Here is a 23,113-nt window from a genome sequence, read left to right on the forward strand (position 1 = left end):
GTCTCATATATGACAAAATATTCATAGAAGTACTTCTTGTAGAATTGAAAACAAAATAAATGTTCACTTATTAGAGGAATGGCTAAATAAATTGTGGTGTAAAAACCAAATGTAAGAAAAGAATATGAAGAACTTTCAGAAACCTGGGAAGAATAATGATCTGACAGAGAGTGACATAAGTAGAACTAGAGGAAAATAAACATAATGAAGATAATAACATAAGTGAAAATAATGGAAATAAAGGATACAACTGAACATTATATAATTATAGTGAATGAAGTTGACCCCCAAACGGAAATGAACATAAAACCATCATGGTAGAATGTGGAATTGAACAAGCTTTGGGTTGTGGAGTCAGAGAACCTATGCTCAGATCTCTCCTCTGCTGCTTACTACCTTGAACAACTTATTACACCACAAGTTTCCTCATCTGAGAAAATGAACTTATGAAATCATTTAGCCTCTGAGGTCTTTTCTAGTTCTAAATCTATGATCTTATGACCTCCTTCCATTCTTTGTAGGATTAGGCACTAAAATGTGGACAAATGAATAATGATTATATTGAAGAGGCTAGTTTTACTAAACTGCTTTTCTTTCTTCTTTATTATTTTTATTACAAGACACTGGGGAAGAAGGTCGAAAGAAAGTCAGATATGATGACAATCTTAAGATAAAAAATAATAGAAATTAAAATTTGTTTGAAAAAAAAGAAAGCTCCCTTATATAATAAAATATTCCTAGCTGGACTCTTTATGGCATAAAAATACTGGAAAAAAGTAGGCACCACTAATTAGAGAATGGAAAAATAAACTGCTATATCAATAAGTATGACTGTACCACAAAAATAATGAGTATATGTTCAAAATGTGTAGATTTGTATATTATGATAAAAAGTAAAGTCTATGATAATTAAAAAGAACAATAATAAAAGGTACTTAAATTCAGATTAACTGCAATGAAGAATCTTGGTTTAAAAAAAAAGATGCAACTAACACATACCTCTTTTTATTAGAGCAGTGATTCCCAAAGTGGGCGCCACCATCCCCTGGTGGGTGCTGCAGCGATCCAGGGGGGGCAGTGATGGCCACAGGTGCATTTGGGGGCAGTAATAGCATGTGACGGGGTACTAAGTAATATTTTTTCTGGAAAAGGGGTGGTAGGTCAAAACAGTTTGGGAACCATTGTATTAGAAGGATTAAGGGCATAGAATATGACCTAGATTGTCATACTTATATGTTTTGTCCACCAGTTTTCCTTAACTGTTTTTTTGTCTTATATGGGAGGCTTCAAATGTGGACTCTGTGTGTGGGGGGTGGGGGTGGGGAGGGAAGGCAGAGGAGGGGATTATATTTTTAAAAATGGTAAAAAATGAAACACGGCAGAACTGCCAAATCAGATGAAATATACATAGAAGAGATCTGTGGGAAGCCAATAAGAGAATAGATAAAAATCTGAGACTCCTCTTTTGACCTCTTTTATGATCCCCACCCTTTCTCGTTGAAAAGTATTGTGGCCTTAATGAAAAGCTTTAAACTCCTAGCAAACCAACAGTCAAGAGGTTAACATTCTTCCCCTTTGGTCAGAAATGCAGCCAAGGCTGAAACCTTAGTTTAGCAGGGGCATTTGCCTCTGAGAAAAAGTATTCTAGGACTTAGCTTGCTGATAATCACTCAGCTGAAGGTCCAGCCTGGTTCTTATCTTCACCTGGAAGCTTTTAAGCCTATTGTATTGTCTATGTTAAAAATGCAACTCTGTGCAGCTGTGGGAAGCTTTCCTTGTGCTTTTGGGTGCAAGGGAGCTTGAATATTCATATATAATAAACATGTGACTCAATGCCACTTCTGAGAAGCAGCTATGAGTTAACAATCAAGATCTTCTCCCCTGTCCAGTTACTTCCTTATCAACTAAGCCATCCTTATCAGATTACCAGAGATGATAAACAGATTTCAACAGATCCATTCTAGCTGTGATTCAGTTCTGAAACAACTGAAGAAATGATTTTCAAGGTTTCTAAGAAAATAAGTTACTCAATGATTAGAAAGAATTACAGATATTATCATTAAAAAGCAAGAAGACATCAATAACTACTCATTCAAATGCCTACTTTCTCAACTTTTGTAAAATTTTTATTGAAATTATTTACACATGCACTGAGGTTATCCTTCTGCTTATGATTTCTAGTAGACTATTTCCATATCTTCACAGTCAAACTAAAAGGATTAGAGAATACAAGATAATATAGTTTATTTTTTGTTGATTTTTATTTATATTAATTTTGTTAATTATTAAGAAGCATGTGACTTGGTAGAAAAAATAAAGCCCAAGAGGCTTTTTGCTCCAAGATAATATCACTAATGCATATATTTAAGATTATATAATGTTTCTTAATAGATGCAACCAGAGATGCTTTTGTTCAATGATTCTTTCACTTCATTAACAAACTGATCAAACATGGTATGCTCACCAAAAGGTCATGGCAGAGGGGTGTAGCTAGATGGCTCAGTGGATTGAGAGCCAGGCCAAGACAAGGAGTCTTGGGTTCAAATCTGGCCTCAGACACTTCCCAGATATGTGACCCTGGGCAAGTTATTTAACCTCCACTTCCTAGCCTTTATCACTCTTCTGCCTTGGTACTGATACTTAGTATTGATTCTAAGACAGAAGGCAAAGGTTAAAAAAAAAAAAGTCAAGGAGAATGTCCTGTATAGACTCCAAATGGAAAAGCTTATCTCTTAATGGTAAATCCTCTTAAGAGTAAGTTCCAGATGCTCCTGTTTGCAGATGAAATTGGGGTGATGGCATCTCACACATTATAGAAGCAACATGTAATAAACAAAAGTTACTTTGAAATGCCTCTGTGTAAGGTTAGCTAGTTTTCTTCCTAAAAGCCATGAAAGCTGTCCCTATGACTTGACTGGTAAGATTTCATGTGCCTAGTTGCTGACTCTACTTTCTGGTGGCCATAGGCACCACTCACATAGCTTCTTGAGATTACTAACTACACCAATGCTTTCTTTTCTATTCCTGAGTAGTCAGGAGCCTGAGGAGTCCAATATATCTCTACCATCCTTCCCCAAGGCTACTTGAGCTCTCTCCCTCAAGATGCTACTTTCTGGTACACAGAGGTCTCCTGTCCTGAGGCCATTAATCTACAGTAATATGTTAATAACAGGATGGTGATAGGGCTGAAATAGGCCATGGTAGCAAAGACCTTAGATTTGATTGTGGCTCATATGAGAGACAAGGGATGGAAAATCAACTCAAAGAAAATCCAGGGTCCAGAAAGCTTTGGAAAATGTAGTTAAGTGTTGAAAACAGAGGATTCCAGGGACAATCCATTATAAGCTACAGACATTTGCTTCCCCATGATCTAAGAAGGAAGCCTAGAGACTCATAAAACTTTTCTGGTTTAAAAAAAAATACATTCTGCTCCCCTATTCCCCAGATATCCTTATGGCTCCATTTACTGGCTCCCAAACTCATTTCTTCCTCTTTTGGATGGGACCCAAAATAGGATACAAGCCTGGATCTAAAGTGGATTATCCAGAAGTATTTCATTTGGGGCCTTATGACTGCAGGGCCCATGTTTTTGAAAGTCTCTTTTCATAAAGATCAGGCTGAGGTGCCTTTTGGCAGGCACCAATGACTGACTAAAATAAGTAACTGTTAGACTTCTAGAGTTAGAGGTTCTCATGTCAATTTAAAGAACCAGTTGTTCATTTTTTACTAGTTGCTACTAAAGAGATGGTGCAAGATCATATGTTCAGAGTTGCCTATTATGACTGTGATAAAGGAAGATGGGTAGGAGACAGGAAGTTTCACTAAATAAAAAATAACAAGTTGTAACTCTGTCAGGGACTTAGGTCTCCAGAACAGAACTATCTTAAACCAAAGACTCTGTTTCCTTCTCCAGCTCAACTGGCTCCTATCTGTTGAGGACCTAGCTCTTGAGAAACACAGTTTTGCCTGGTTTACTAATGGTTCTCTCCTCTTCAAGAGAGGAATTCAGTAGCCATCCTCACTATGGGCTGATCTACAGGCCTTATGGCTTGCATTTGAGAGATCCTTGAAGGATGGATCAGATAAAATATTTATCTACATTGATTCCTGGATAGTAGCCAAAGGTCTGTCTTTTAGACAACTAAGTGAACTTTCTTCTGGAGTCAGGAAGAGCCTCCTATTGCATATGGTTATTTGTGTGGCATGTTAGCAACTGTCAGAGATGTATGATGTTTGCTTGGCTATAGATTGAAGCCATTATAAGAAAACATCAGAGTTTGTTGGCAAGTCTTCTGCCAAACTGCACATGTTGTGCTGGGTATGGGGCCATATAACCATCTAAATAAGGACAAATCTGCTATATCTATCTTAATATAGATGCTTATGAGTTAGGTGGGCACTAATCTAATACCATATATCTATCCTCAACTGGCAAAGGGATACTTATGCCATCTCAGGGCAAGATGTTTGCCCCTAATTAATACCATCTACAATAGGTGCTTCCATTATCTCTTCTCTTACTCTCTTCTTAACCTCTTATAATCTGATTTCTGACCATATCATTACATCATTACAAACATTTCATGGCTATATTATCTGCAAAGTTACCAATGACATCTTAGTTGCCAAATTCAATGGATTTTCCTTAATCCTCCTTTTCCTTGACTCTCTGCAACCTTTGACACTATCATTCTTTCCTTGATGGATGTCCCAAGACCAGCAAGTCATCATATCCTGCCCTACTAACCTAACACATTTCTGTCTAGCAGATGCAAGGTGGTTCTCTACCAGAACTGAGTTTTGTATTCCTTGTGGCTTAGTAAACTACATAATGTTAATTGCTAACTGATCGACCAGTGTTTTTATTTGTTCTAATATTGAACCTAAACAACCAGGAGACCAGCCTGAGTTAGGTTTAGCACAATTCACTCCTCATTGAAATTCATAGTCATTCAAAAGAGATTGACTTAAAAATGTACATTGAAAACCTCAAAAACAACAAAAATGCCCAGATTATAAATAGCATTCAGAAGAATGGGAGTTTGCCGAGTTAATTTAACACAATGATTCCCAAAGTGGGTACCACCACCCCCTGGTGGGTGCTGCAGCAATCCAGGAAGGCAGTGATGGCCACAGGTGCATTTATCTTTTTTATTAATTGCTATTAAAATTTTAAAAAATTAATTTCCAGAGGACTAAGTAATATTTTTTCTGGAAAGGGGGCGGTAGGCCAAAAAAGTTTGGGAACCACTGATCTAACAGGACATCTATCTCATATGTAATGGCTTTGATTATATATGGGCAATGGGTTGAGAAGAACTGAATAAGATGAAGAGAAGGATAAATTACATTTGAGGAAATTATTCAGCATTTTCAGTAATCCTAAACTGTTTCTTGACACAAAAATCAATCTTTTTAACACCAATGCTTTATACCTACAAACCATGGACACCATATTCTCAGAATCAAATTCATCCAACTTCCCGGTTAAGATGGTGGCAGAGAAGAGGCAGGGCGACTTTCTCTCCTTACCAATGGATATAGAGTACCTCCAAAGGTCAAAAAAACAAATCCAGATAAAAGAAGGGACCCCACAATAGGGTGTAGTATCGAAGGTACGTGGAATTTGGGCACTTCCACACCATAAGGGGGGGAATAGGTCCCATAAAAACATGAGCAGATCACCCCTCCCCCACCCACGGTACAAGAGGCAGAAGCTGCGCTCCAGAGTTAGAGCGAGTGGGGGCACAAAATCTAGTTCCTTGGCAGCTAAGTGGCACCACTAGGAGCTTGCTCCTGAGAGATGCAAGACCTGAGACCCCAGGTGGCTGGAAACTCAGATCATGGACATGGGAGTGGGGGCTGAGAGAGGCAGCAGTAGCCATCAGTGTGCTCAGACTCAGGGGAAAACTCTAGCTAGAGGAGCAAACGTGGGCCAAGTTCTGGGCTCTGGGCAGCGAGCCAGGAACACGGGGGCTCGATCCTGAAAATAGCTAGACCAGAGACCCCAGGAGGGTCCCCAGAGAAGCCAAGAGACTCACAAAGAAGCCTCAGGCAAAAACTGCTCCCTAACTCCATACAAAGAGAATCAGATTGCCTTACTCAGCCTTTTGGCAGATAAACCACAATGATACCAAGCAAAGCCCAAGAAATAAACCAGAAGAACAAGAAAAACACTCTAACACTTGATAACTTCTGCACAGAAAAAAACCAGAAAACAGAGGAGGACAAACAATTAAAGACATCAAAACCTTCCAAAAAATATGAAAATGGGTCACGAGATCTTGAAGAGGTCAAATCTGAGATCATGAGAAAGATGGAAGAGATCTGGCAAGAAAATAACAGTATAAAAGGCAGAATTTGGCAACTGGAAAGTGAGGCTCTGAAATCAAATGAATTGATAAGCAAATTAAAGACCAGAAATGACCAGCTGGAAGCCTTGAAGAACCAGAGAGACCAGATTTAAAAGGAAAACCAAAAGATTTTAGCTGAAAATCAGTCTCTAAAGGCTAGAATTAGGCAATTAGAAGCCAATGATCTCACAAGACAACAAGAATTAATAAATCAAAGTCAAAAGACTAACAAAATAGAAGGAAACATGAAATATCTTAATGAGATGTTAATAGACCAAGAAAACAGGTCTAGAAGAGACAATATGAGAATCATTGGTCTTCCTGAAAAAACAGAAATTAATAGAAATTTGGACTCCATACTAAAAGAAATTATTCAGCAAAACTGCCCTGAAGATCTACAATAAGAGGGCAATATTGACATTGAAAGGATGCATAGATCACCCTCTACACTAAACCCTGAAAAGACAACCCCCAGGAATATAATAGCCAAATTCAAGAGCTTCCAACTAAAAGAAAAAATATTACAAGAAGCCAGAAAGAGACAATTCAGATATCAAGGAACACCAATCAGAATAACACAGGATCTGGCAGCCTCTACACTAAAAGACCGCAAGGCTTAGAATATGATATTCAGAAAGGCAAGAGAAGTGGGTCTACAACCAAGGATCACCTACCCATCAAAACTGACTATATACTCCAGGTGAAAATTTGAGCATTCAACAAGATAGAAGATTTCCAAGTAATTCCACAGAAATGACCAGGACAAAATGGAAAGTTCGATATCCAACCACAAAAATCAAGAGAAACATGAAAAGGAAAATAAGAAACAGAGGGGAAAGAAAGAAAACTCATATTTCTTACATTTGCCTCTTCAAGCGCTTCAATATGATCTAATTATTGGTATTCCTATGTGGAGAAATGTTACGTGTAATTTTCAAAAACTGTATTCACTATTATAGTAATTAAAAGAATTATTCTTCTAGGTAGAGGTTGGAGCACTAAATGGTCTAAGATGAGTCGGGGTGGGGAAAAAAGAGGGGTGTGAATAGTAGATGGCACCAAGAGAAACTTGAATGAATAAGAAAAATAGGATATTCTATACCACACAAAGAGGGCATGGGAAGGGGAGGGTAGGAATACTATTATAAGAAGGAGAGGAAGAAAGCATTAAGAGGTAATATTTAAATGTTACTCTCAGAAGAATTAATGCTGAGAGGGAAGAGTAGCTATATCCACTGGGATATAGAATTCTATCTAATCCTACTGAGAAAGTCAGAAGGGATAAACCAAGGGGAGCAGGGGAGTGGGGAGGTCAAAAAAGGGAGGGGAGGAGAAGGAGAAGGGAATTCATTAGCCCTTAAAAAAAGAGGGGAACAATAAGGGAGGGAGTGGAAAGGGAAGAAAATCAAGGGAGGGGACAAGGTGGACTGGTCTAAAACAAACCACTGGTTTAAAAGGAAATAAGGTAAGAAGAAGGGGTAGAACTAGAAGAGGATACCAAAATGTTGGGGAATACACAACTGATAATTATAATTCTGAATGTGAATGGGATGAACTCACCCATAAAAAGGAAGCAAATAGCAGAATGGATTAGAAACCAAAATCCTACCATATGCTGTCTACAAGAAACACATATGAGGTGGGTGGACATACACAGGTGTAAGCCCTTGGGCTGAAGCAAAATCTTTAGGGCTTCAAATGAGAAAAAGAAGGCATGAGTAGCCATCATGATTTCTGACAAAGCCAAAGTAAAAATAGATATGATTAAAAGAGATAGGGAAAGTAATTACATCCTGATAAAAGGCAGTATAGTCATTGAGGAAATAACAGTACTCAACATGTATGCGCCAAGTGATATAGCATCCAAATTCCTAAAGGAGAAACTGGCAGAGCTCAAGAAGGAAATAGATAGTAAAACCATACTAGTGGGAGATCTAAATATTTCTCTTTCAGATCTAGATAAATCAAACCAAAAAATAAATAAGAAAGAGATAAGAAAGGTGAATGAAATCCTAGAAAAATAAGATTTAATAGATATGTGGAGAAAAATAAATAGGAACAAAAAGGAATACACCTTCTTTTCAGCTGAACATGGTATATACACAAAGATTGACAATGTAATAAGGCATAGAAACATTGCAAACAAATGCAAAAGAGCAGAAATAATAAATGTAACCTTCTCAGATCATAATGCAATAAAAACAATAATTAGTAAGGGCACAGGGACAGGCAAATCAAAAACTAATTGGAAATTAAATAATATGATTCTCCAAAACCAGTTAGTTAAAGAAGAAATCATAGAAACAATCAATAATTTCATTGAAGAGAATAACAATGATGAGACATCCTTCCAAACTTTGTGAGAAGCAGCTAAGGCAGTACTCAGGGGGAAATTTATATCCTTGAGTGCATATATTAATAAATTAGAGAGGGCAAAGATCAATAAACTGGGTATGCAAATTAAAAAGCTAGAAAGGGAACAAATTAAAAATCCCCAGCTAAAGACCCAATTAAGAGATTACAAAAATTAAAGGAGAAATCAATAAAATTGAAAGTAAAAGAACTATTGAATTAATAAATAAGACTAGAAGCTGGTACTTTGAAAAAACAAACAAAATTGACAACGTACTGGTTAATCTAATAAAAAAAAGGAAAGAAGAAAACCAAATCATCAGTATCAAAAATGAAAAGGGAGACCTCATCTCTAATGAAGAGGAAATCAAGGCAATCATTAAAAACTATTTTGTGCAATTATATGGCAATAAATATAGCAATCTAAGTGAGATAGATAAATATTTACAAAGATATAAATTGCCTAGATTAACAGTAGAAGAAATAGAATACTTAAATAATCCCATATCAGAAAAATAAATTGAACAAGCCATCAAAGAGTTCCCTAAGAAAAAATCCCCAGGGCCTGATGGATTCACAAGTGAATTCTATCAAACCTTCAAAGAACAACTAATTCCAATACTATACAAACTATTTGATATAATAAGCAAAGAAGAAGTTCTACCAAATTCCTTTAGTGATACAAATATGGTACTGATCCCAAAGCCAGGTAGATCAAAAACAGAGAAAGAAAACTACAGACCAATCTCCTTAATGAACATAGATGCAAAAATCTTAAACAGAATACTAGCAAAAAGACGGCAGCAAGTGATCAAGAGGATCATCCACCAAGATCAGGTGGGATTTATACCAGGAATGCAAGGATGGTTCAACATCAGGAAAACCATTCACATAATTGACCATATCAACAAGCAAACCAACAAAAACCACATGATTATCTCAATAGATGCTGAAAAAGCCTTTGACAAAATACAACATGCATTCCTATTGAAAACACTAGAAAGTATAGGAATAGAAGGACCTTTCCTAAAAATAATAAACAGTATATATCTAAAACCATCAACAAGCATCATATGCAATGGGGATAAATTAGAAGCCTTCCCAATAAGATCAGGAGTGAAACAAGGATGCCCATTATCACCTCTATTATTTAACATTGTACTAGAAACACTAGCAGTAGCAATTAGAGAAGAAAAGAAATTGAAGGTATTAAAATAGGCAACAAAGAGACTAAGCTATCACTCTTTGCAGATGACATTATGGTCTACTTAAAAAAATCCTAGAGAATCAACTAAGAAGCTTGTAGAACTAATTAACAACTTTAGCAAAGTTGCAGGATACAAAATAAATGCACATAAATCATCAGCATTTCTATATATTTCCAACACATCACAACAGCAAGAGGTAGAAGGAGAAACACCATTTAAAATCACCCTAGACAATATAAAATACAGGAATCTATCTACCAAAACAAACACAGGAATTATGTGAACACAACTACAAAACATTTTCTAAACAATTAAAACTAGATCTAAACAACTGGAACAACATCTAAACATAATAAAACATAATAAATAAAATAAACATAATAAAAATGACCATTCTACCAAATTACCTATGTACCTATTTAGTGCGATACCTATCAAAGTACCAAAAAATTTTTTTACTGAATTAGAAAAATCTATAACAAAATTCATTTGGAAGAACAAATGATCAAGAATATCAAGGGAAATAATGAAAAAAACGTGAAGGAAGGTGGCCTAGCTGTACCAGATATTAAACTATACTATAAAGCAGCAGTCATCAAAACAATATGGTACTGGCTAAGAGACAGAAGGGAGGATCAGTAGAATAGAGTTGGGGTAAGTGACATCAGCAAGACTGTCTACGATAAACCCAAAGAGCTCAACTTTTGGGACAAAAATCCACAATTTGACAAAAACTGTTGAGAAAATTGGAAAACAATATGGGAGAGATTAGGTTTTGATGAACATCTCACACCCTGCACCAAGATAAATTCAGAATGGGTGAATGACTTGAATATAAAGAAGGAAACTATAAGAAAATTAGGTGAACATAGAATAGTATACCTGTCAGATCTATGGGAAAGGGAAAATTTTAAAACCAAGCAAGAATTAGAGAAAATTACAAAATGTAAAATAAATAATTTTGATTATATTAAATTAAAAAGTTTTTGTACAAACAAAAGCAATGTAACCAAAATCAAAAAGGGAAACAACAAACTGGGAAAAAATCTTTAGAATAAAAAATTCTGACAGAGGTCTAATTACTCAAATACATAAGGAGCTAAATCAATTGTATAAAAAAATCAAGCCATTCCCCAATTGATAAATGGGCAAAGGACATGAATAGGCAATTTTCAGATAAAGAAATAAAAACTATCAATAAGCACATGAGAAAGTGTTCTAAATCTCTAATAATTAGAGAAATGCAAATCAAAACAACTCACACATAGCAGATTGGCTAAAATGATAGAAGGGGAGAGTAATGAATGTTGGACGGGATGTGGCAAAATTGGGACATTAATGCATTGCTGGTGGAGTTGTGAACTGATCCAACCATTCTGGATGGCAATTTGGAACTAGGCCAAAGTGCTCTAAAAGACTGCCTGCCCTTCAATCCAGCCATAGTAGTGTGCTGGGTTTGTACCCCAAAGAGATCATAGGTAAAAAGACTTGTAGAAAAATATTAATAGCCTCCCTTTTTGTGGTGGCAAAAAACTGGAAAACGAAGGGATGCCTTTCAATTGGGGAATGGCTGAAGAATTGTGGTATATGCTGGTGATGGAATACTATTGTGCTCAAAGGAATAATAGACTGGAGAAATTCCATGTGAACTGGAAAGACCTCCAGGAATTGATGCAGAATGAAAGGATCAAAACCAGGAGAACATTGTACACAGAGACTGATACACTGTGGTAAATCCAAAGTCTATTGACTTTTGTACTAGCAGTAACGCAATGACCCAGAACAATTCTGAGGGATTTATGGAAAAGAACGCTACCCACGTTCAGAGGAAGAACTGCAGGAGTGGAAACACAGAAGAAAAACAACCACTTGAAAATATGGGTTGATGGTTGGGTATGTGACACTAAACAACCACACCAATGCAACTATCAATAATATGTAAATAAGTCTTGATTGATCACACATGTTAAAACCATTGGAAATGCATGTTGGATATGGGGGGGGGAGGTTTGAAGGGGGGTAAAGGGGAAAAAAAAACAAGAATCATGTAACCATGGAAAAATTTTCTAAAAAATAAAATATTAAAAATTTAAAAAAGAATCAAATTCATCCAACCAAGTATGGAGATGAATAATTGCTACCATGTCTTCAATAATCACTCAGTTTGGTGCAACTACAACCAGGCCCAGAGACAGGAAGTCCTGGGTTTGAATTTGACCTCAATTACTTCCTAGCTGTGTGACCCTGGGCAAGTCACTTAATCCCTATTGCCTGCCTTTATACTACTCTTCTGCTTTGAAACCAATACACAATAATGATCCTAAGATGGAAGATGAGGGTTTTTAAAAAAGTAAATAGTTGTCTATATATGAAAATATTCATGGAAGCTTTGTTTGTAATGACCAAAAAAACCTAGAAATAACACAAATGCAATGATTGGGAGAAATGGACAAATAGACTGTGATATTTGAATGTAATGGATTGTAATGTGTTATTAGAAATCATGAACATTGAAAATGTAAAGAAAACAAAGAAAATATGTGAAGAGATGAAAAGAGAAGAAAAAATAATACATACTATTATTATGTTAAAAAAATAACAGCCACAAAATCAAGAGGAAAAAAGTATCAAGTAAAATAAATCCAAGGGGAACTGAAAAGCTGAGGATTACCACACATATATAATTTATATATTTTTTTATAAATTGTAAACAATGTGGTACAGCAAATAATTTTTATACATTTGTTAATGTTTTTTGTTGGTGATTTTATTAAATTTAAAAAACATTTTTAAAAACTAAAAAAGAGATGAGCAACACTTTTTATTGTTTTTGTTCTGTGACAGCAATGATCACATGAGTATGTTTATATTGATACTATACTGAAATAAAACATCTGAACTTGATGAGATTAAGAAAAGAAATAGTGAGGTCTTTTTTGTGTGCTTAAAAAAATACTCAATGTCTCTTCATAAAATTTGGGATGGCATAGGAATATGGGGTGGAAGGGAATCCATTACTTTCCAAGGTGAACCATTTTGGACAATTTTAATTGTTAGAAACTTTTTCTTCTTATCAGGCCTATATCTCCTTTTATACTATTCACCTATTTAAGGATATGATTCATTCCACTGGGGTCCAATAAATCTAATGTTTCTTCTACATATTGACCTTCACCTATGTAATGAAAGCTATCAAGACCTCTCTTCTCTGGGGTGAATATCCCTAATTCCATCACTATCCTGACTGCCCACACCTGAATACTCTTCAACTCATTAATGGCTTTCCTATAATGTGGCACTCCAAATTGAACACAATACTCCAGAAGTTGTTTGACCAAGGCAGGGCATAGCAAAAGCATCAACTACTTAGTCTTAGTCACTATACCTTTCTTGATTAAGCCTAATACTAGCTATTTTGATTGCCACATTACAGTGTTGACTTGTAACAAGTTTGGAATTTTCTAAATCCTCCAGATATTTTTTTGGGCAAATTAGCTATGCTTTCTCTTTGATTACTTAAGAAATAAAAAAATTACAGGAGACCCCAAAAGCAAAGGAAAGATGCATGGTAAGCATAGATAGATAGCAAATATGTTTATCAATAATGATTGTACTCAAATTGGCATAAATGACAACATTCAGGAAATGCATGATCATTAGTCATGTGATAAAGGCAAGGACAGAGATAATACTGTTAAGAGTACTACAAGTCACCATAGAAAATTAAAAGAACAAAAGAAAGATTTCTATCATGTCCAAAAAGAATTTTTGGAAGGCAATAGATAAAAATTTCAATGACAAGAAGGCATGGCAGCATTACAATTTGCAACATTAAAAGAAATGCCCATTTTGATGAAATAACAGCTCTATTTAAATAAGACTATACAGCTTAGACTTGAATATAATGGAAGAAGCAGGGTTAGAATCCCTAAAAACATTCAATAGAGGAGAGGCTCCCAGGACCAACATCTCTTGGGTATAAATCTCTTCTCTCCACTTACACAGCTGCTGCCTTAATACAAGCCCTCATCACCACTTCCCTAAACTATTCCAGTAGCCTTCTGATTGGCCTTTCAGTCTTGAATCTTTCCACACTCCAATGTATCTTCTGTTCAGCTGCTAAAGTGTCTCCCCCGCCTCCCCCCGCCCCAACAGTGTGGGTCTGAGTATGTTAGCTCCAGTGGCTCCCTATTATTTTCATGATCAATATATAAAATCCTGTTTGGCATTTAAAGCCCTTCAGAAGTTGGTCCTTTTCTACCTTTCCAGTCTTCTTATACTTTACTTCTCCCTACTTCTTCCTGATGCCCCATAACCATACACTGTAAGATGATCTGGCTGCACTGTTTGTTGTTCCTCATATGACACTCCAGATCCCACTGTGCACTGGATGAACCCCCATGGAAGGTAAGTTCTGTTCTATCTCCCACCATTCTAAATCTCTTTACTTCCAGCACATATACTCTTTTTTTTTTTAAACCCTTAGCTTACATCTTGGAGTCAATACTGTGTATTAGCTCCAAGGCAGAAGAGTAGTAAGGGTAGGCAATGGGGGTCAAGTGATTTGCCCAGGGTCACACAGCTGGGAAATGTCTGAGGCCAGATTTGAATCTAGGACCTCCCGTCTCTAGGCCTGACTCTCAATCCACTGAGCTACCCAGTTGCCCCCAGCACATATACTCTTAGTGGAAATATTTTGAAAACTTAAGAAACGAAAAATATTTGTCTGATATCATGGTGACATAAAAGGTATATTTTTAAAATAAGGAAGTAAAATTTTATATTTATTTTCAAATACATGCAGAAACAATTTTTTACAATTGTTTCCCAATGTTCTGCAATTTAGATTCTCTCCAGAAGTAATATTTTCTAAGCAACGTCATATTTCTTGACCATTTATTAATTAGGGAATGGCAATTATTCATATAAAATTCAATTCTATTTTCAAATAAATCCTGAAAAAAACTTTAAGAAACTTGGTACAAAAACACTCCCTCCCCCCGCCCACGAAGTTTCCTTCCTAATTTTGGCTATATTGGGTTTTTTGTGCAAAACCTTAACACTTTTATTTTATAAAATGTAGGGAAAAAAATTTAAAGTTAATTTTTTTAAAAGGTCATGTAAAGGGGGCAGCTGGGTAGCTCAGTGGATTGAGAGCCAGGCCTAGAGACGGGAGGTCCTAGGTTCAAATCTGGCCTCAGACACTTCCCAGCTGTGTGACCCTGGGCAAGTCACTTGACCCCCATTGCCTACCCTTACCACTCTTCCACCTATAAGTCAATACACAGAAGTTAAGGGTTTAAAATAAAAAAAAAATAAAAAAAATAAAAAAAGGTCATGTAAAGTTTAAAAACATCAATGAATTTGTAAATGATAAAAACTAGTGGAACTCCCTTATATTCACATAGGATAGAGACTATAAAAACTAATAGAATTCATGTGTAGTGATTTCATACCTTCAGTGGGAAAGCAGATTCCTTCTCCCATTTGGCAACTCTCCTGGATTCAAATGGACCAAACTGTGTTCGCTTGACTAGCTGAGTTATTGCAAATACTCCTTCAGTTCCATCTCCTAATTGTTTGATCTCCAAGTTAGAAGGAAGAGATGACCTAAAATAAAATAAATCAGAAACATGGTCCTGAAATGGCACTTAATTCTGTGAGATCAGTGATTTGGAAATTAAAAGGTTTTTTTAAAAAAACTGATATTTTTAAGTTATCTTGTTGACATTATTGGTTCTATTAGTCTTTTCCATGAGTTTATTCTTTTGTAACTATTACTTTACAATGAACTTCTAATTGTTCAATAAGGGCTTAAATGATGATCACCACTACTTTTACTTGATTCATTTATTTTTATGTAGCAAAATATAAAAGCAGATATCAGCATTCAAAAATTTTACCCAAAGAGCATTTTTGTGGAGTTAGTGATGCACTTAAGATGAATAATCTATATAGTTGGTCCACTGGGGAATAGCCTAAAGGATGGTAACAAGATAATTAGTGACCAAAAAAGAAAGTGGACTAGTTGCATGCTTAGAGAAAAGGATAATTGATGGACATTACACTTGCTTCACTGGTAGCCATATAACATCAAGAGAACCAGAGAAAAGAAGGCCACCAGAACAGTATATCCCTTTGCCCAAGTATCTATTGTATTAAAAAATAACAACAACAACAAGAGTTACGCAGAAGAAAAAGGTATGGTAGGTTGAGATCTGCCTTCTTGGAGGGATCATTAACATCAATGAAACCAAGGATACATCAAAGTACCAAATCTTCATGAAACCTTCCACTAGCAATATTTCACTGGAATATGAAAGGTTCTTGAATACAGCACAACTTCTGGTAGGAAATTCTTTAAGTACAGACTAAGCAATAAACTGTCATTCAAGTACCATCCTTCTTATTAAATTCATATTAGCTAATTCAAGAAATTAGGAACCAGATAAATATTTTCATCCTTAGAATGTTGTGCATTGGCTGATGAAATCATGGATCCCTCAAATACCAAAGTAAGAATACACTGATACTCCACAATTCCAACCTTTAAGATTGTCATTTGAATTTACTCAACCAATAAATTATTTTTAAGTTCTACCATGTAGAACATGCCACATTAGGCACTGTGAGAAATTTAAAGATGAAAAATATGTGATTCTTATCAATTCAATCAAGAAGTATTTAACATCAATTATGTGCCAGACTCTGTGTTAGGCACCAGGGCTAGAAATACAATGAACATAACAATTTCTGTGTGAGACAGTTCTAATGAGAGAGCTATATATACAAACAAAACATAAAAAGAAGAAATGTAAAATAGTTTGAGAGAAGCCAACTAGTAACTGAGAGGATCCAGAAAATCTCCATGTAGAAAGTGGTGCTTGAGGTACAACTAAAAGGAAAAGAATTCTGAAACAGAAATGAGAAGGCAACACAATCAAGTATGGGGAATGGCTAATGCAAAGGCCATGTGGATGATAGAATAACTGTGTGTGAAGAACAAAGAGAAAGCCAGTCTGGCTGTATCACAGAGTATAGGTGGGTGAGTAATGTTAGAAACAGAAAACGTAGCAAGGTTGTGTAGTACTTAAAAGCTAAATAGAGAAGTTTATATTTGATGCTAGGAAGCTACTGGAGTGACAGAGTGACATAGTTAGATTTGCACTTAAGGAAAATCACTGGCAACAACATAGCAGATAGACTGGAGTGAAGAGAAGTTCGGGCAAGAAGGCTAAGTAGAAGGAAACTCTAGTCAATAAGTAATATGGGATAGTTATATATTTCGTGTTCTTTCCCTCTCCTCCAAATCCTCTAATCCCCCTTAGCCAATACACAATTCCACTGAGTTTTATGTGTGTCATTGATCAAGACCTAATTCCATATCATTGATAGTTGAACTAGAGTTATCGTTTGGTGTCTGCATCCCCAATAATATACCCATCAGCCCATGTGTTCAAGCAGTAGTTTTTCTTCTGTGTTTCTCCTCCTGCAGTTCTTCCTCTGAATGTGGCTGGTTTTCTTTCTCATGGGTCCCTCAGCCTTGTTCTGGAGACTAAATGATTTGCTAATGGTGAGATAGTTAGGAAGCTCCAGAGCCAGCATAGAAATCTGTCTCCTGACTCAAAAACCTACATGCAATCATGCTCCATCTCCAGCAGATCACCAAAGGAAATGTATAAAGATAGGAGGAGATAGGATGGAATACAGAAAATATTCATAAATTAGGGCTGAGTATGAAGGAAGTCAAGGAAGAAGAAAGAGAGCGTACAATCAAAAAAAGGAGATTTGAGGAGAATGAGGAATCTCATTGTAATTGGGAAGGATCTAAACAATAATCCCATTATGCTCTGCTCTGCAAGTACCTCCTCATTATTAGTAATAGTCCTCTCCCGCACCTTCCATGGGACTCTTCTCATACAAAATGCCATTACGCCATATGCTCTTACCATCATCTTTTCATGATTCAGTTTTGCTCTTCCTGAATTCCTTTCCTATTCTTTACCTGAACCTGGTGCATTCCTCTTCCTCTTCTCTGAAAATGTTCCTTTAAAACTCCCATTCACTTAAGCTACACTGAATTTACTTTGAAAATGACCTGAAAGGTTCCAAGTATCATGTGGAAAGCAATGAAATGGTGGCTGCCAAAAGCTGTAGCCAGTTTTGCCAAGTGAACAGAATTCCAACTGTGTATTAAGAAAGTGAACTGCTGAATAAAATGAAAGGCCTGCCAAAACAAATAAATAAATAAATAAATAAATGAATAAACAAATAAACAAATAAATAAATAAATGAGCGAATAAATAAGTAAATAAATAATGTGGGGTGTGAACTAAAGTGATAGTTATGTGAGTAAAGAGAATAGAGAGAATGCAAGAAATATTATCGAGGTAGAAATGACAGACTTTAGCAATTCATTAGATATGTGGCTTTTAAGAAAAGAGTCTTGAAGAACAATACCAAGGTTAAAGGCTTAGGAAGCTATAAAAATAGTTGTCTTAGACAGAAATAGGGTAATTTGGAACACCTAGGTGGCTCAGTCAATAGAAAGCCAACCCTACAGACAGAAGGTCCTGAGTTCAAATCTGTCTGTAGATACTTCATGGTTGTGTGATGCTGGGCAAATCACTTAACCTCAAGTGCTGAGTCCTTACTGCTCTTCTGCTTTGGAACTGATAGTACTGATTCTAAGATAGAAATCAAGGGTTTTAGTGGGGAAAAAAGAAATAGGATAATTTAAAAGTGGGGAATTTGGGGGATGAGGGGAAAGGGAGATAATTAGTTTCATTGTCAATTAATAGAATTACAGATTTAAATCTGAAACCTACTATTTACAAAACACACTGCTTAGCATCTTGATTTTGAGGGGGAGTGATGAGACCAGTCAGATGGTTGTTTTACTTAGTCTAGGAAAAGCTAACAAAGGCCTGAGCTAAGGTGGTAACTATAGAAAGTGAGCCAAGATCAATCATCAGTACATCATATTATGTTTTCTAGAAGCAGTAATGGGCTTTTGTTTAATCTATACACAGTCTTAGCTGGTTCTCCCATTTTTCCAATGAAAAGCATTTTGAAGATGTCTGATCTAAGTTGGAGTTATAATTTGTAGCCATAAAATGCTGTATAGCAAAACTAACAGACTTCAATGACTTGAATTCATTAATATCATGTCACATTAACACTTTGTCACATATTACCTAAACAATCACCAAGTCCTATGGCACTTTTATTTTAATAAATTTCAAGTAGATAAAAAGCAGCTTATTGTAGAACTATTGAATTATACCTTTTCTTATCATGACAAAAAATTGCTCAAGTCACACTATAATGAAAATCATTTATGCCTTCCAGAAATTTTGAGGAAATGCCTATCTCTATTTGCTTAAACCTTTAATTTACTCATTCTTGTTTAAACTTGTTTAAACCTTTAATTTACTCATTCTTCTTGGAAAAATAAAATCATTAGATATTAGGCAACCTTGACAAAACTAGAAAAACAGGAAAAATGGATTTCTATTATTTGTATATATATGCATATTTATATATGTAATTTATATGTGTACACAAATACATATGTAAAGTATACAGACATAAATAAAATAAACAAACTCAATGGAAGGTGCTCACCTTGCCCTGCTCAATACAAAAGAGTCTTTGACCATTACCACTGGACCCAACTCTGGACATTCTGAATCATGGTACTGACCACAGTCTTCACACCCTGTAACCAGACAAACAGATCCCTTCAAAGGCAACATTCATGGATAGCTACAATTCAACCAGACTGCCAGAAAATCTTAATTAATGCTGCAACAAACTTGTTAAAAAGTAGATGCAGCAAGAGACTAAGGTTATCATTAAAGTGAATTAATTAATATTAATTTGGCCTCAGACATTTCCTAGCTGTGTGACCCAGGGCAAGTCAATTAACCCCAATTGCCTAACCCTTGCCATTCTTCTGACTTGGAACTGATACTCAGCATAGATTCTAAGACAGATGGTAAGGGCTCTAAAAAATTAAATTTAAAATTTAAAAAGAAAATGAAAGAATATTGAGATCACACAAACTAACAAAACAGGTGACTTATTTGATTAAGTAAGTTAGGTAGTCATGTTTTATATATTCTATTCCATGAAGCATATGCATATATAAAAGTGAATGAAAAAATTTAACATTCTAAAATAAAAGGTTTGGCTCACTTCTAGTAATGTATTCTAAAGAAAAGTCTATAAGTTGTTTAAAATTATTCCTTTGAAAGTAAGACCAAATTTATTCCAAAAAGGAGAAAAATGCACACCCGAACGCTGCAATTTCAATTCCTTAGTTACAAATGCAAAATATTTTTCTTATTTCTGGTCCCACATTACTTCTCAGAATCATTTTCTATTTGTAGGAAGGTTGTAAAAAGTAGGTTACACTAAAACTATTAGGTAGTCTTTCCCATTTAGTAAATGGGACTATTTAAATCATCTATGAATGTCCTATATCTTTGCTACCTCCAAAAAAAACAAAAAAAAAAAAACTTCTTAGATTTTCAAGACAGATTTTTCCACATAAAAAAGAAATCTTTCCATCTTATGAGAACAATAAGCTTTAATTTTTTGTTGTTTTCTAAAAAATCTTTTATTTTTTACATCTACATGTACAAAAATTTTAATATTCATTTCCTCAAAAATTTGAGTTCCAAATTCTCTCTCTTCCCCTCCCTTTGAGAAGGCAAGCAATTTAATATAGGTTATACATGTGCAGTCATGCAAAACATATTTCTATATTAGCCATGGTGTAAAAGAAAACAGACAAAAAAACACAAGGAAAAAAGTTTTTAAAGTATGCTAGATTTGCATTCAGATTCCATCAGCTCTTTCTCTGAAGGGGGACAACATTTTTCATCATAAATCTTTCAGAATTTTCTTAAGTCAATGTATGGCTGAAAATAGCTAAGTCATTCATAGTTGATAGTTCATATTGCTGTAATTGAGTGCAGTGTTCTGGTTCTGCTCATTTCACTTGGCATTAGTTTATGTAAATCATTCTAGGTTTTCTTCCGAAATTATCCTGCTTGTCATTTCTTATAACACAATAGGATTCCATCATGATCATATACTACAATTTGTTCGGCCATTCCTCAATTAATAGGCATCCCCTAGATTTCCAATTCTTTGCCACCACAAAAAGAACTGCTATAAATATTTTCATACCCCGTGATCATTTTCTTTTTCCTTTCTTTTTATAAAAAATCTCATCGAAGTACTGCTGGGTCAAAGGGGATGATCAGTTTTATAGTCCTTTGAGCATAGTTCCAAATTGCCTTGAATCAGTTCATAACTCCCCCAACGGTGCATTAGTATCTTAATTTTCCCACATGCCCTCCAACATTTGTTATTTCCCTTTCAGTCATATTAACCAATATGATAGATATGAAGTGGAACCTCAGAGTTGTTTTAATTTGCATTTTTCTAATCAATAGTGATTTACTTTTTCATCTAATTATAGATAGCTTTGATTTCTTCTGAAAACTGTCTGACCATTTATCTACTAGGGAATGACTTGTATTCTTATGAATCTGACTCTGGTTTCTATATATTCAAGTCATTTCAACATTTCATGTGATACACTCACAAATAAACATAGTTTCATCACTGCCATCTTCAGCCATTTCTGAAACCTGTCAAAACAAAAAGGAAGGAATCAATTAAGTAATATTGATGAAAATGGCATTTGAAGGGCATTTTGGGGAGCCTGTGTACCTTAGAGTGGTTTAAGGTTTGTAAAACACTCCTTAGGGGAAAAAAAGAACCACAATCATTTGACAGCATTTTTATGTGCTAATAATATTGGTACCCCAATCATCTGGTAGCCTAATCGTGGTTCCTAATTGCTACTAAACTAGAAACATAATATACTATGCAAAGACATAGTTTAAAAAAAAAAGAGGAAGGTCTGTCTGATCCACTGTTGTTCACAACTACCTGTTTTCATTGGATAAATGACACCTTTGGCTTGGTCTAAATCAGTGATGGGCAAACTTTTTAAAGAGGGGGCCAAAGGAAAGGAAATGCTCATCTGTCAGTCTGTTTCTAAGGCAACTCTTTCAAAGTTTCATTGTATTGTATCCTACTCATTGTGTTTGTCAGATCAGGAATAATGTTGAGCCACCAGATAGAATATTTCAGGGGGTCACATCTGGCCCACGGGCTATAGTTTGCCCATCACTGACATACCTATTTCCATATTATTCATTTTTGCACTAGAGCAATTTTTTAAAAACCATTTATCCATATAAACAAATAACAAGTCATGTATTTTTCTTCTGTGTTTCTACTCCCACAGTTCTTTCTCTCTATGTGGATAGCATTCTTTCTCATAAGTCCCTTGGAATTGTCTTGTAGTAGCAAAGTCTATTACATTAGATTTTTCCAAAAATGTTTCACTTTCTATGTATAATGTTCTCTTGGTTCTGCTCATTTTTCTCTGCACTGGTTCCTGGAGATTCTTCCAGTTCATATAGAAATCCTCCAGTTCATCATTCCTTACAGCACAATAGTATTCCATCACCATCATATACCACAATTTGTTCAGCCATTCCCCAATCGATGGACACTTGCTCATTTTCCAATTTTTTGCCACCACAAAGAATGCGACTATAGATATTTTTGTAAAAATATGTTTCATTATTATCTCTTTAGGGTACAAACCTAGTAGTGGTATTGCTGGATCAAAAACTTTGCATTCTTTTAAAGCTCTTTGGGAATCATTCCAAATTGCCTTCCAAAATGGTTGGATCAATTCACAGTTCCACAGTTCCACCAGCAGTGTATTAGTGTCCCAATTTTGCCACATCCCCCTCCAACATTTATAATTTTCCTTTACTGTCATATTGGCCAATCTGCCAGGTGTGAGGTGGTACCTCAGGATTGTTTTGATTTGCATTTCAGGAGGGATTTAGAACACTTTTTCATGTGATTATTGATAGTTTTTTTTATTTCTCCATCTGAAAACTACCTATTCCTGTCCCTTGCTAGTCTATTATTTAAAAAAAAATTATTAACAGAACTTAATTCCCACTGTCTTACCCTCTCCCACATTGCAAAAAATATTGCAGTTTACATAGAAGGAATTACGACAATCTGTGGATGAGGGAAAGAAAGAAAAAAAGAGAAAAACAAAAAATGATTGATAAATGCTTTGACGAAAAGCCA

At 35.4% G+C, this 23,113-nt stretch overlaps 1 protein-coding gene across 1 annotated transcript in view; it reads right to left on the minus strand.

The window, feature by feature from the left end:
* The window catches only part of PRDM15 (PR/SET domain 15), a 204,593-nt gene extending 183,018 nt beyond the window's left edge, over positions 1-21,575 (minus strand). Inside the window, exons 1-3 of the mRNA XM_044670316.1 lie at positions 21,534-21,575; positions 19,541-19,634; positions 15,370-15,523 (exon numbers count right to left, since the gene is read on the minus strand). Coding sequence (XP_044526251.1) covers positions 15,370-15,523; positions 19,541-19,634; positions 21,534-21,570 — 285 coding nt within the window. The 5' untranslated portion in view covers positions 21,571-21,575. The remainder of the gene's footprint in view (positions 1-15,369; positions 15,524-19,540; positions 19,635-21,533) is intronic.
* Between the last annotated feature and the right edge of the window lie 1,538 nt (positions 21,576-23,113).

Source organism: Gracilinanus agilis, chromosome 3, assembly GCF_016433145.1.
Source record: "Gracilinanus agilis isolate LMUSP501 chromosome 3, AgileGrace, whole genome shotgun sequence".
Lineage (NCBI taxonomy): Eukaryota > Metazoa > Chordata > Mammalia > Didelphimorphia > Didelphidae > Gracilinanus > Gracilinanus agilis.